The 12,961-nt window shown below is 54.1% G+C and overlaps 1 protein-coding gene across 1 annotated transcript in view; it reads left to right on the forward strand.

Moving 5' to 3' along the window:
- Positions 1 to 12,961, forward strand: part of Rexo1 (RNA exonuclease 1 homolog) — a 31,321-nt gene that overhangs the window by 14,765 nt on the left and 3,595 nt on the right. The window contains exons 2-10 of the mRNA XM_042697100.1: positions 5,073 to 6,772; positions 7,632 to 7,736; positions 8,431 to 8,641; positions 9,934 to 10,097; positions 10,763 to 10,894; positions 11,029 to 11,152; positions 12,198 to 12,311; positions 12,408 to 12,545; positions 12,674 to 12,787. Of these exons, the coding sequence (XP_042553034.1) occupies positions 5,073 to 6,772; positions 7,632 to 7,736; positions 8,431 to 8,641; positions 9,934 to 10,097; positions 10,763 to 10,894; positions 11,029 to 11,152; positions 12,198 to 12,311; positions 12,408 to 12,545; positions 12,674 to 12,787 (2,802 nt within the window). The remainder of the gene's footprint in view (positions 1 to 5,072; positions 6,773 to 7,631; positions 7,737 to 8,430; positions 8,642 to 9,933; positions 10,098 to 10,762; positions 10,895 to 11,028; positions 11,153 to 12,197; positions 12,312 to 12,407; positions 12,546 to 12,673; positions 12,788 to 12,961) is intronic.

Raw genomic sequence — 12,961 nt, forward strand, 5'->3', positions numbered from 1 at the left:
TGTCTGGGCTGGCTTTGAACTGTGATCCTCAGATTTTAGCCTCCTGAGTAGCTTTTACAGGTGTGAGCCACCGGCACTCAGCCCAACATTGTGCTTGTGCCACGTGGCCCTGGACTCCAGTGACCTGTGCTCCAGTGTGGTCCAGGTGTATGGTTGTTTCCCTAGGTCTCTGAGGCAACCAGATACTGTCTTCTGTTCATTCAAATAAGCAGGAGTGGTCCTTAAGGATGTCTTTTGTAGGGATGGGAGAGGAGGTCCCGTTGGGACAAACAGGCTTAGAAGTACAGTGGCCCTCTGGGCACATCTGGTCATGCTTTCAGGGGAGATTGTCTACCAGAATCAACTACCTGAAGCTGCAAATCACGAGCTGCTGGGCCCCTCTTGCACGTCTGCCTTTGTGGCTTTGTGTGTAGTGTGTCCTGAGGCTTGAACACAGGACCTGGTTGTGGTCCTTGAACTTTTTTGCTCAAAGCTGACATTCTGTCACTTAAGCCTTAAGTCAACTTTTAGATTTTTGTTGGTTAATTGGAGATAAGAGTCTCTCTGACTCCTGCCCAGACTGGCTTTGAACCAAGATCCTCAGATCTCAGCCTCCTGGGCAGCTAGGATTATAGGTGTCAGCCACCAGCACCTGGCTAATACAAGGGCCTTTTGGGCAAAATCTTTTCTCCATCTTTGAGACCTCATGCTACACAGGCAGCTTCCCTGGGCCTGGGGTGAAGGCTTAGTTGATCTCCACCTCTGTGAATATAATTTTTTTTTTTTTTTTTTGTTGGTCGTGGGGCTTGAACTCTGGGCATGGGCGCTGTCCCTCAGCTCTTCAGCTCAAGGTGAGTGCTCTACCTCTTGAGCCACAGCGCCACTTCCAGTTTTCTAGTGGTTTATTGGAGATGAGAGTTTCACGTGGACTTTCCTGCCCGGGCTGCCTTTGAACATGATCCTCAGATCTTGGACTCCTGAGTAGCTAGGATTACAGGTGTGAGCCACTGGCGCCCAGCCTCGGTGAATGTTCTAGAGTGCCAAACCTCAGCTGAAAGGGGCTGGTATTTGTTTGCTTCCTCTTGGTGTCCCTGCCTCCCCCAGCTGGTGAGCATGCTTTCCCTGCTAACTGGTCTGGAAGAGCTGTACTGTATTACTGCCCAAGGCCAGGTAGTGCCCTTTGCAGTCTGGGCCTTTATCAGTCTTAGGGCCTTAAGTAGAGGCTAGGAAGAAATGCAGGCAATGGGGTGGATAAGGGCCAGTCCCTTAGGACTCACTGGGTTTCTTTGTTAAAGGAGAAACCCAGTGCTCCCACTGCTTTCCCAGGAAAGAAACTGCTGGGAGTTTGGAGGAGTGACCCTGTGCTCAGCTTTGCGCACTTTCCTCCCTCCCTCCCTCCCTCTCTCTCTCTCTCTCTCCACCCCCCCCCCCCCCTTTGCCAGTCTTATAGAGGGGCTGGGCTCTGTCCTTAAGCTTCCTTTTTTTTTTTTTTGCTCAAGGCTAGCACTCTACCACGGAGCCACAGTGCCACTTCCAGCTTTTTCTGTGTATGTGGTACTGAGGAATTGATCTCAGGGCTTCATGTACGCTAGGCAAGCACTCTACCATTAAGCCACATTCCCAGCCCTTTGCTCTCTTGGTCATTCCTTGATGTGGCCTGAATCCTCAGGATCAGCAAACATTGCACAAAACATTTTTATGGGGAGTCTCCAGTTGTGACAGTTCCCCCCTCCAAGGAACCAACCCTCTAGGGGAAGCAGGGTGGGGTGGGGCAGGGACATAATCTCAAAAAAGCCTTTAAAGCTCTATGTAGGTAGCTTATGCCTATAATCCTAGCTACTCAGGAGGCTGAGATCTTAAGGTGTGGCTGAAAGCCAGCCTGGGCAGAAAAGTTTGTGAGACTTTTTTTTTTTTGGGGGGGGGGGGGGTCCAGTTGCAGGGCCTGAACTCTGGGCCTGGGCGCTGTCCCTCAGCTCTTCAGCTCTACCACTTGAGTCACAGCGCCACTTCCGGCTTTTGTTTTTCTTTTTGCTTATGTGGTGCTGAGGAATCGAACCCAGGACCTCAGGCATGCAAGGCAAGCGCTCTACCACTGAGCCACCTTCCCAGCCCGACTTTTTTTTTTTTTGGTCAGTTGTGGAGCTTAAACTCTAGGCTTGGGCGCTGTCCTTCAGCTCTTCAGCTCAAGGCAAGCGTTCTACCACTTGAGCCACAGCAACACTTCCAGTTTTCTAGTGGTTTATTGGAGATAAGTGTCTTGTGGACTTTTCCTGCTCCGGCTGGCTTTGAACCTCGATCCTCAGATCTCAGCCTCCTGAGTAGCTAGGATTACAGGTGTGAGCCACCAGTTCAGCGCTTATGAGACTCTTCTCTCCAATAAACTACTCAGAAAAAGCCAGAGTGGTCCTGTGGCTCAAGTGAGTGCTAGCCTTGAGCAAAAAAGGCTCAGGGACAATGCCCAGGCCCTGAGTTCAAGCTCTAGGACTGCTCCCTCCCAAAAAAGCCTTTTTTTGGACTCTAAACCTTAGCTCATAGTGCTTTCTGCATTCTTGTGCTGTCTTGTGATCCATAGGTTGTCATAGCAAGCTCTGTGTGCTTAAGGTACCAGCAGAATACCAGCAGGGAAATTGAGGTTATAGGGCAAGCTTCAGTGACTATAGGAAAGAGGTCCAAAAAGGAGCAAGACTAATCTATTTAGGCTCATTAGGAAAGTTTTTATTTTTCTTTTTGGTAGTACCTGAGTATGAACTCAGGGTCTTACTCCTACTTACCTTGCTTACTTGGCTGGCACATCAGTAGAGCTATACTTATAGTCTGACATTGTGCTGGTTCATTGGAGGCAGAGTCATGAGTTTTTTTTTTTTTTTTTGCTGAGGGCCTGGAATTCAGGGCCTGGGTGCTGTCCATAAGGCTTTTTGCTCAAGGCTAGCACTTTACCACTGTAAGCCACAGTTCTACTTTGGTTTTCTGGTGGTTAATTTGAGATGAGTTTCAAAAGCTACTCTGCTCAGACTGGTTTTGAATTGTGATCCTCAGATCTCAGCCTCCTGAGTAGCTAGAATTATAGGCGTGAGTCACTGGTGCCTGGCTCTTGAGGATTTTTCTGCCTGGTTTGGCACTGTGATTCTCTGGCCTCAGCTTCCTGAGTAGCTAGGATTACAGGTGTCAGCCATTATAGGAAAGAAAGTCTATACCTTTGTTGCAGCCCTCGGTTGACGGTTGATGGATGAGTGGCAGTAGCAGTTGCTAGACTGGGAAGGTGACAGGAGGGTGTGATCTGGGAGCTCTGTAGCTTTGTTCTGGCAGGGACTCCATCTCTACTCAGGTCACAGTCACCATAGCTTCTCTGTCCCCTAGTGGCTCTTAGTAGTAAGAGCTTCTTCAAGAAGGAGCCTACCATAGGGAGGTGGATCTACGAGCCATATAGGTCACAACAAGAGGCCAAAGCCTCCCCCTCCTTCCTACTATGTCATAGGAAGGCCTCTATCTTTCGTGCAGTCTTCGGTTTGTTACTGAATGTATGGGTTGGACCTGGCTAAGAGCTCAGGTGTGAGAATCACTGATGCAACCTAGGACAACCTCCAATTTCAGGACCCTTTTCCTGTCCCATCTGCAGATTCCTTATGCCAGATGAGGTGACAGCCACAGGTTCCAGTGTTGGGGGCAGGGATTGTTTGGGGCCCACAATCTCCTATAGAGATGTCTCGAGGGAGCATCCTGAGCAACATTGGGTTCCAGAGGACTGGTCCAGCTTGAGGGGCCTCCACTTGTACTGCTCCCGACAGTGGTCCAGTGAAGTCTCAACACATAGGTTCTCAGCTGCCCAGCTTCTTGTGGGAGTGTTTATGGGGTCCTGCCGGTAGACTGGCATCAACAGCTCAGGGATTTTGGAAACAAGAAACAACACTCTTGATAAGTGCACAGGGAATATACACATTCCAGTGCAGAGCTGGGACAGAAGCTGCAGGGTCCCCACTACTATCTCGAGTTTTGCTACATGCCTTCACGGCCAGCCTCACTCCTCCCCTTATCAGCCTGGACTTGCCCATCAGCACTGTGAGTCCCTCTGAAGACAATTGTTTTGTGTCTAGAAAGGCCTCCCCACCCTCCAGGACTGCTGATGTCACATGGACACTTGTACTGATCACTGGTTTGTTTGTGTTCACAAAGAGAATGTACTATATTGCATATGATGTCTCCCTTGCTCTGGTTGCTCATACAACAGGGTAGCTTGCAGGTGGACAAGGGGTAGTTGTGCCGTCTTTAACCCCAGTTAACCTGCATTTAGATTTTTAGGTTATGTTTTATTGTGTTTCTCCAGGTTACTACTTCAACTGCCTTGTCCTTACTTTCCCTTTATTCAGGGAGTGTGTCCATGGGTCTTGGGAATTCCAAGTCTAAGGGTAAATGCAAGTGCTCCGCCATTTGAGCCATGTCTACAGTCTGTATTTTGTTGTTGGGACAAGGTCTTTGACAACTATGTCCGAGTAAGCTTTGTGATCCTCCTGAGTAGCTGGGGTTATAGGTAAACATTTAGACACCTAGTTGTGTTTTTTTCCCCCTACCCTTGTCTTTTCCTTTTTTGTGTGCTAGTATTGGGGCTGGAACACGTGTCTTTGTGTACTGTCTCTTAGTGTTTTGCCCAACTTCCAACTTTTGGGGAACTAATTGGAGACAAGAGCTTCATGGACTTTTCTGCCTGGGCTGGCTTTGAACTAGGATCCTCATATTTCAGTCTCCTAAGTAGCTAGGATTATAGGTATGAGCTACTGATGCCCAGGTGGGCAGTTACTTCTTATATTCTCCCCACCTCATTGTGGCATGGCTCATGGAATCCTAGGAAGTCCCCTGGGACCCTTGTAGATGTTGAGTGTTACTAGGACCCTGCTGCTACCTCTTACCCCTTTGTGACAGCCATATACCCACCCAGTGGCCATCTCACCCTCTGCACAGGGCAAAACAGCATTTCCTGGGGGCCCAGGTGGGAGCCTGGCACACAGTAGGTCCTGGACAGCTGGTTCTTTTCCTTTCCCTGGTGAGAGCTCTTGTTCATTTTGCCTACTCACCTACACTCCTATCTTCTTCCTTCCCAGGGCTTGGATATGACCCGTACAATCCTGAGCTGCCCAAGCCCCCAGCACAGAGGGAGAACGGTACGCTGGGCCAGGGTGATGAACCCCATTCGGACATGCTGGAGCTGGAGCTGGTCAACCAGGCCATAGAGGCTGTGCGCACTGAGGTGGAGCTGGAGCAGCGGCGCTATCAGGAACTCCTGGAGACCACCCGTGAGCATGGCGCACCCTCTGCCCTCGCGCCCCGCGGCCCCAATAACAGCCCCAGCGTGGGCCTTGATGAGGATGCCTTCCCACTGGCCTTCAGTTACACCCCTGGCAGCCATGGCCTGCTGACCCCTGATGCTAGCTACCAGCCAACCCCACTGGCCACCCCGGCTGAGCCAGGCAGCAGGTACTCACTAACATCTCTGGAAAGGGGTCAGGGCAAGACAGGGGGGTGCAGCAGTGCCCTGGAGTATGTCCCCAAGGCCGTCAGCCAGCCTCGGCGGTACAGCCGTCCTGTGCCCAGTGGCAAGTATGTAGTAGATAACTCCAAGCCATCCACGGACCTGGAATATGACCCACTCTCCAACTACTCGGCCCGGCACCTTAGCAGAGCCAGTTCTAGGGACAAGAGGGCCCCCAAACGGCCTAGGGGCTCCCGTGGCAGTGAGCCCTACACACCAGCTCTCAAGAAGCCCTGCGACCCCTTCAGTTGCTGTGATGCTAGGTTTTCGGACTCAGAAGATGATGTGGCCAGCCCCCCCAAGGCTGAGGCCAGTCCCACCAAGGCCTCTGGGAAACCAGCCTCCAAAGAAGGCCAGGAGCCAGAGGAGGGCAGCCTGCGGGAGACCAAGGAGATGGCTGTGCAGTACGATGTGGGGGACCTTGGGCAGCCTACAAAGGGCCCAGATAGGACATCCCCATTGAAGCCAAACTCACCAACCAGGGTCCCCCAGGATCTGGGCGGCCCCAAGGAAGGCAAACCTAAGAAGAAGAAGAGTGGGACCCCACCAACCCTCAACCACAAGGACAACACCCGGAAGAAAGACAAGAGAAAGGACAAGGACCGAAGGCGATCTGGAGACAAGCCCTGTCCCCACAAGAAGAGCCCGCAGTCCGGGAGTTCCCGGGGCACAGCTGAGCCACCTGAAGGGACCAAGAAAAAGCCATCTTCAGCCACTCTGGTGGCCAGCTCAGGGAAAGGGGGGCCTGGCCGTCCTACTAGTGAGGGTCCCCGGTCCCAGGACTCTCGTCCCAGCTCCCGCCAGCTGGACAGGAAGGATGGTGGCAAGCCACTGTCTGGGAAGCTGGTGGAGCGCAAGGCCCGCTCACTGGATGAGGGTACCTCTCAGGATGCCCCCAAGCTGAAGAAGCGGGCCCTGAGCCATGCTGACCTCTTTGGGGATGAGAGCGAGGATGAGGATGTGGGGGCTGGTGCACCACGGGTCTGGCCCCCCTCCCTTCCCAGCCTCAGCTCAGACTCAGACTCAGACTCCAGCCTGGGCCTCCCTGAGGGGCAGCTGTCCAAGCGGCTCAAGGCCTCTCCACCCCCTTTTTCCCCCGCACCACCCTCCCCTTTTTCCCTCTCGTCTACGGGGGCTGGGGAGGACACAGAGGACTACTCAGCTCTGGAGAAGGAGGTTGACTTCGATTCGGATCCCATGGAGGAGTGCCTGCGGATTTTCAACGAGTCTACCAGTGTGAAGACGGAGGACAAGGGCCGGCTGGCCCGGCAGGTGAGGGGTGCCAGGCATCACGGATAGGCCCCTGGTCAGGCCGGCTGTGGCAAGGGCCTTGAAAAGGCCGACATCGTTCTGCAGCCGACTCCAGATGACTCGAACCTCAGCAACAGGTAGAAGCTGGCCTTTTAACTCGTTTATCGTTCAGGAACCCTCAGTAGTCACCTGCTGTTCCCTAGACCCTGTCCAGAAAGATGCCCCTGGCTTACAGGCTGCCCATGAGGGTTCTTGTGGCAGCATTCCAACTGGCGTGTCAAACTGACTGGCAAAGGAGTGCCCTGCCCCCTCGCACTCCTGTCCTGTAGCCCTTCTTGCCGCCCTCCCCTTCTCTATCCTTCTCTCTCTACTCTCTCTTTCCCCCAACCCCTCTCTCCTCTTTTCTGGCCTCACCCCCACTTCTGGGGACTTCTGTCTCCTCCCTCTCTTCCAGTATTAAGGAAGCCTGGCTCTCTAGCTAGCCTTGACCCATGTGGGTTTGTTCCTTGTCCAGTGGCCCAGCAGTGGCCACAAGAGGGAGCTCGCCCTAATCCAGCAAAGCCAGACTCAGCTTGTTCTCTCCAGCACTCAACTCTGAGCCACTGCCTTGTGCTAGGCAGGGCGCAGCCATGGTGGGGCTGTGTTCCCTTGCAGAATTTACTGCTCCATTGGCCTGGGGGGGTGGCCTAGGTGGGGGGTTAGAGCTGGGGCCTCTAGCTTCAAGGTGCTGAGGCTCTGTCTTCAGCAGGACTGGCCTGAAGTCTTAGACTTTGTAAAGTTCTGTTCCTTACTGGCCAGAGGCGATTTCATGCAGTCAGGAGCTGTGTGCCAGGTGAGGCTGGTAGAGGAGCTGGTATTGAGGAGCAGACGTGTGTTTCAGCTCCCCAAGGACGAGAAGGGTGAGGAGAAAGGGCATGCGGGCCTGACCACTCTGTTCCCAGGGCAGAAGAGGAGGATCTCCCACCTTTCCAAGCAAGGCAAGGAGGTAAGAGGCCAGATTTGGGTCCAGGATGGGGCCTGTTGGCAGAAGTGGAAATCTGTTGGGTTATGCAGGTCTATCTGGACTTTCCTACAGAAGCCAGGTTCCTGGGTACCCCACTTGTGTATATGGCGGTGTTCTTTTCAACTGTGGTGCCTAGAAGTACATCTTGCCGATGTCCTATCTTCAGATTGTCCCCAGGCCTGGAAATGGGCTTAGAGCAAGAAAGAGGGAGGCAAACCTCAGTAAACTGTGTGATCTTTGCCAAGTTGCTTAACCTTTCTGAACTTTGGCTTCCTCTAATGTAGTATAGGTGACAAAAAAATCACAGAGAGCTTAGGACAGAGAAAGGTTAGGGGTTCCAGTCAGCTTCCTGAGAGGTAGCACCAGGGGTTCTGGAAGAAGGATGAAGCAGTCCTCTAATTCAGGACTCAAATTCTGCCCCCATCTATGGCTCTATCAGGCTTCAGAGCTTGGCCCAAGCCCCCAAAAGAGCCCCCAGGGTGGAGAGCAGACCTCAGATGCTTTTAGTTTGGGTGGAGCTAGGGCTGGGGCTTTGTATTGGCTTCTGCCTAGGCATCCCAAAACTCAAGCAGAGGCTGGGCAGTTCTCTCCACTCTGGAACCTCTGCATTCAGCCTCCCTGGGCTGCTTATTCTGGCTACTCCAGACAACCAGGCTCAGGACCTGTCATTGTCCAGGCGGAGCCCCCAAAGAGGGGTCCTGTGGTTCCCCCGTCCCGGCCACCAACTGCCCAGGAAGTCTGCTACCGCCGGGCCCAGCAGGCGCAGAGGGAGTCTGCCAGCTTGCTGCAGGCTGTTCCAAGGCCAGCTGAGAAGCCCTCTGTGCACATCTCAGCCCCCGGGGAGAAGAGGAGAATTGCTCACATCCCCAACCCTCGCTTGGCTACAGGTGAGTCCCAGCGCCTGCTGCTGGGGGGTGAGACCTTGTTGGGTACAGGGAGAGGCAGAACTCCATGGTTGCTGGGCCAGTCTTCCGGCACCACTTCATGATCTTAAGATCTGGGCCCCAGTTTGCCTGTGTGTAAAAGTGGTGGTAAAAATCTTCACTAGGATCAGTGTTTGGGCTACAATGTCTCGCGGTGGCCTTTCCTCCTTGTTTTTTTCCCTTAGGCCCTTTAGGGTGTTGGAGGCCAGTATAACTGGGTGACTGGCCTAGCCTAGGTATGACCAGTGAGCTGACAGCATGGGCCACCACACATCTGGCCAGTTCCCTGAGGTCTTCACTGTGATCACAGCTCAACTGCCTCCTCCTAGCCTGGTGCTGAGCTCCTGGGGCTCTGTCTAGAGGCTCAGTCTTTATACAGATCTCTCTTCCATCCTGCCTTTCCCCTCTGCTTCCCTCACCTGAGTGGCTCCGCAGATTCTTGCCACCTGGGGGCAGTGTTGTCAATGACTTTCTCTAGGCTGTAGCTTCCCTGAGCTGGAGAGATTGCCTTGCTGGCTCCCTCTCTTTGTTGCTCTCCCCTGAGTAGGATAGGTAAATGCTAGCTGGTAGATGCTGTGGTCCTGGCTCTTGAGTCCCTTCCAGGACAAGACTTTGGGAAGAAGTTGCCCTACCCAGATCCTCGTCCCCCGCAAACTGGGAGCCAGTGTCCCCACCCACGTGATCAAACCCTTTGTCAGCCTCACCCCAGGTTCAGAGCTGGGCAGAATGTGTCTATACCCTCTGATACAGACACATTCTGGGGAAACAGCCTCACCCACCATCTCCTCCCTCGGAGGCGGGGATTGCTTTATGACCTCATTAGAGTGACAGGTAGAACACAGAGGTTGTAGTAGGTGGGCAGGTTGTCACAATGACTAGTCCAGGGTGTCCCAGACCTTCTGGTCCTTTGCCCAGGAGCCAGGGCCTCCTCCTCAGACGTCAATGCCTCAGAGTCAGGGGCCAGAACATGTGGCAAAAGCCCAGCACGTCCCCTGCCACTTACCAGACCACTCTGAAGGCAACGTTGCCTGAGCCGGCCTCTGCAGTTGAGAGTTGTTGCCCTGTCCCCATGGACTTACCAGAAGACAGATAGAGCCTAATGTCATTTCACAGCGCGAGCTCCACGCCCCGGCCGCTCCCGCTGCACTCAGAGATGCACGTGCTGCTCACACTCAACGACCGCAGCTTCTTGGTGCTCCGCAGCTCGGTGATGGGCATTCTGTCTTCCTGCACTCATGTCCCCTGTCCCCCGACAGCCCCTACAGGTGCCAAGAGGACCCTTACGGCCAGTAGCAGCCAAGCTCCCAATGGCCTTGAGTCAGGCAGCCAGCCACTGAAGACACGCACGCTGTCAGGGATGGCGTCCAAGACCACCACTACCATCACTCCCAAACGCATCGCTCATAGCCCGTCTCTACAGGTACCTAGCACCTGCCACTGCTACTCCCCTCATCCAGCCTCCGGGCTCTTCCCTTAGTCCTGCCCCACAGCACCCTAGATAAGAGTGAGCTGCCTGTTCCTTCCTGTCTGATTTCCTCTGGGGAGGGTTTGTATATGTGAGTGCTTTTTGTTTTGCAAAACAAAGGCTTGAACAAGGCTTGAACCCAGGGCCTTGTACTTGCCAGGGAAGCTCTTGGCTACTGGAGCCACACCCCCCAGTTGTGTGTGGGTGTGAGAGAATACTGGTGCTTGATCTCAGGGTCTGGGTGCTGTCCTTGAGCTCCTCTTCCGCCTTGTTTTGGTGATTAATTGGAGATTAGAGTCTCCAGGACGTCCTACCTGGCCTGGCTCTGAACCGCAATCTTCAGATCTCAGCCTCCTGAGTAGCTAGGATTACAGGCGTGAGCCACTGGTGCCCAGCTCAGACTTACTTTCAGAGCACTTCTGGTTTATAGAAGTCTGAGCCAAATGTAGGAGTGTCCATCCTCAGTTTTTCCTGTTGGGGATGCTTTGCATCTGCCTCAGATATCAATGGAGAACCTTTGCAGGCAGCACCCATCCTATCTCCAGCAGAGATGTGTGTGGTTTGCATCTTGCTGTGGGTCTGCATACCTCACCTATCCTGTGATGGTTTGTTTCTTCCAGAGTCTAAAGAAACCCATTATCCCAAAAGAGTTTGGGGGCAAGGTCCCCACAGTCATCCGCCAGCGCTACCTGAATCTGTTCATCGAGGAGTGCTTGAAGTTCTGCTCATCCAACCAGGAGGCTATAGAGAAGGTGGGTGTCTCCCTGGCTCCACGCTCCCAGCTCCCAGTCTTCTCCTCCAGCCCAGGCCCTTCTTTTGGGATCCAGACCTTGCTGGACCTGGCTGCTCCCTGGTCATGCAGGGACTGAGCACTGTGTTCCTCCAGGCGCTGAATGAGGAGAAGGTGGCTTATGACCGCAGCCCCAGCAAGAACATCTACCTGAACATCGCTGTGAACACCCTGAAGAAATTGAGGGGCCTGGTTCCCAACACTGTGCCTGGTCTCAGCAGTGAGTCAGGGGCCAAAATGTTGTGTCCCACGGGGCTGCTGTGAACTAGGATATCCCCGTTGCTGACGAGCCTGAGTAAGGCATGCAGCCTGAGCCCATGCCTAGCTCTGTATGTAGCTGCCGACTAAGGTAGAAATGGCTTGTGCCCTGGGAGTAGCCTTTTCTTGCTATTAACTGCCCTCCTTTGCAAGTGGGGCCTCCCAGCCGAGGGCCCCCTGCTAATGGAGTTCCTCGTCCTCTTCAAAGGGAGAGGCTGTGGTGCCGGGGCTGTGCTCTGTGCATTAAGCTCTGGGGAGGAAGAAAGAAGGGGGTTAAGACATTTCATTACTGCCTCTCAAGAGGGTGCATTAAGCAATCACGGCGCCTCCGCGATCTCACTCTCACCTCCCCTGCTGCCTGGCCCCGCCGCCTCCATTAGCTCACTGGCTTGCCAGAGGGGCTTGGGTGGCCTGCACAGGACAGGCAGCACAAAGCCCTCGAAAGCCATTAGATTACCTGCTCAGCTAGTTTCAGCCTTCCCTGTCTTGCCTGCCTTCTAGAGGGCACAACCTCACCAGTGGGGGGGCCTGGCAGCTCAGGTGGGGAGGGGCTGCTTGCCATCCTGGGGTGATGGCCCTGACAGGGCACATGGAACCATGCATGCTTCCTGCTTCTGGTGGCAGCCCATGGGCAAAGGGACACTGTCTCAGGACATGAGAGCCGTGGAAGCATTAGCAGAGTGACCAGGTTTTGGGGGGAATAAGGCTAGGGTACACATGTATGGGACACATATGTAGCTAATCCCTTTTATTCTTGTCAGCTGTGGGGCTTGAACTTAGAGCTTAGGTGCTGTCTCTGAGCTTTTTTTTTTTGACTCAAGGCTAGCTCTCTCCCACTTTGAGAGCCATAGCACCACTTTTGGTTTGAGTCCCACAGCCTTTCCTACCTGGACTGGCTTCAAACCAGGATCCTCAGATCTCAACTTTCTGAGTAGCTAGCTAGGATTACAGGTGTGAGCCACTAGCACCTGTCTTCCCCTGACTTCTCTTTGTCCATTTCCCTGTAGAAGCCAGTGGCCGGAGGCTTGTGTCACATGAGGTGGTGCTGGGGGGCAAGTTGGCTGCCAAGACCAGCTTCTCCCTAAGCCGTCCTAGTAGCCCGAGGGTGGAAGATCTGAAAGGTGAGCTGCTTTTCTGAGCTCCCTGGACCTCCAGCCTCCCACTCCCACTCAGGTGCTCGCTGCTGCCCTACTACCTTCCTCAACCCTTGTCCGCAGGGTCTGCCCTGTACCGCCGCCTCAGGGAGTACCTGCTCACCCAGGAGCAGCTCAAGGAGAATGGCTACCCCTTCCCCCACCCTGAGCGCCCTGGTGGTGCGGTTATCTTCACAGCGGAGGAGAAGAAGCCCAAGGACTGTGAGTCTGGGCCCGGCCTCCAGCTGGGGAGACCTAGGGATGGGTATATGGAATTGTGGAGTTCAGTAGCTGCTGAGTACCAGCTCTCAACCTGTTCCCTATGCCCCTGTGTTCCTCTTCTTGAACAGCCTCCTGCAGAGTCTGCTGCCGCTGTGGCACTGAGTACCTTGTGTCCTCCTCCGGCCGCTGTGTGCGAGATGAGGAGTGCCACTACCACTGGGGGCGGCTCCGCCGCAACCGAGGTGAGTGAGGCTCAGGGCCCCTGCCACCACCAGGCCTCATGGTAGGCATGTCCCAAGAGGGCCACGGGGCCCACCCGCTCCATTTTCCTCGTCTTGTTCTTTATTTTTGTCTTGTTCTTCATGAGAGTAATGCTTTTCTGTAGCAATGTGGAGGTGTTGGTAGTCTGCAGGACC

Source organism: Dipodomys spectabilis, unplaced genomic scaffold (genome assembly GCF_019054845.1).
Source record: "Dipodomys spectabilis isolate Male_0828 unplaced genomic scaffold, ASM1905484v1 ptg000215l, whole genome shotgun sequence".
NCBI classification, from domain to species: domain Eukaryota; kingdom Metazoa; phylum Chordata; class Mammalia; order Rodentia; family Heteromyidae; genus Dipodomys; species Dipodomys spectabilis.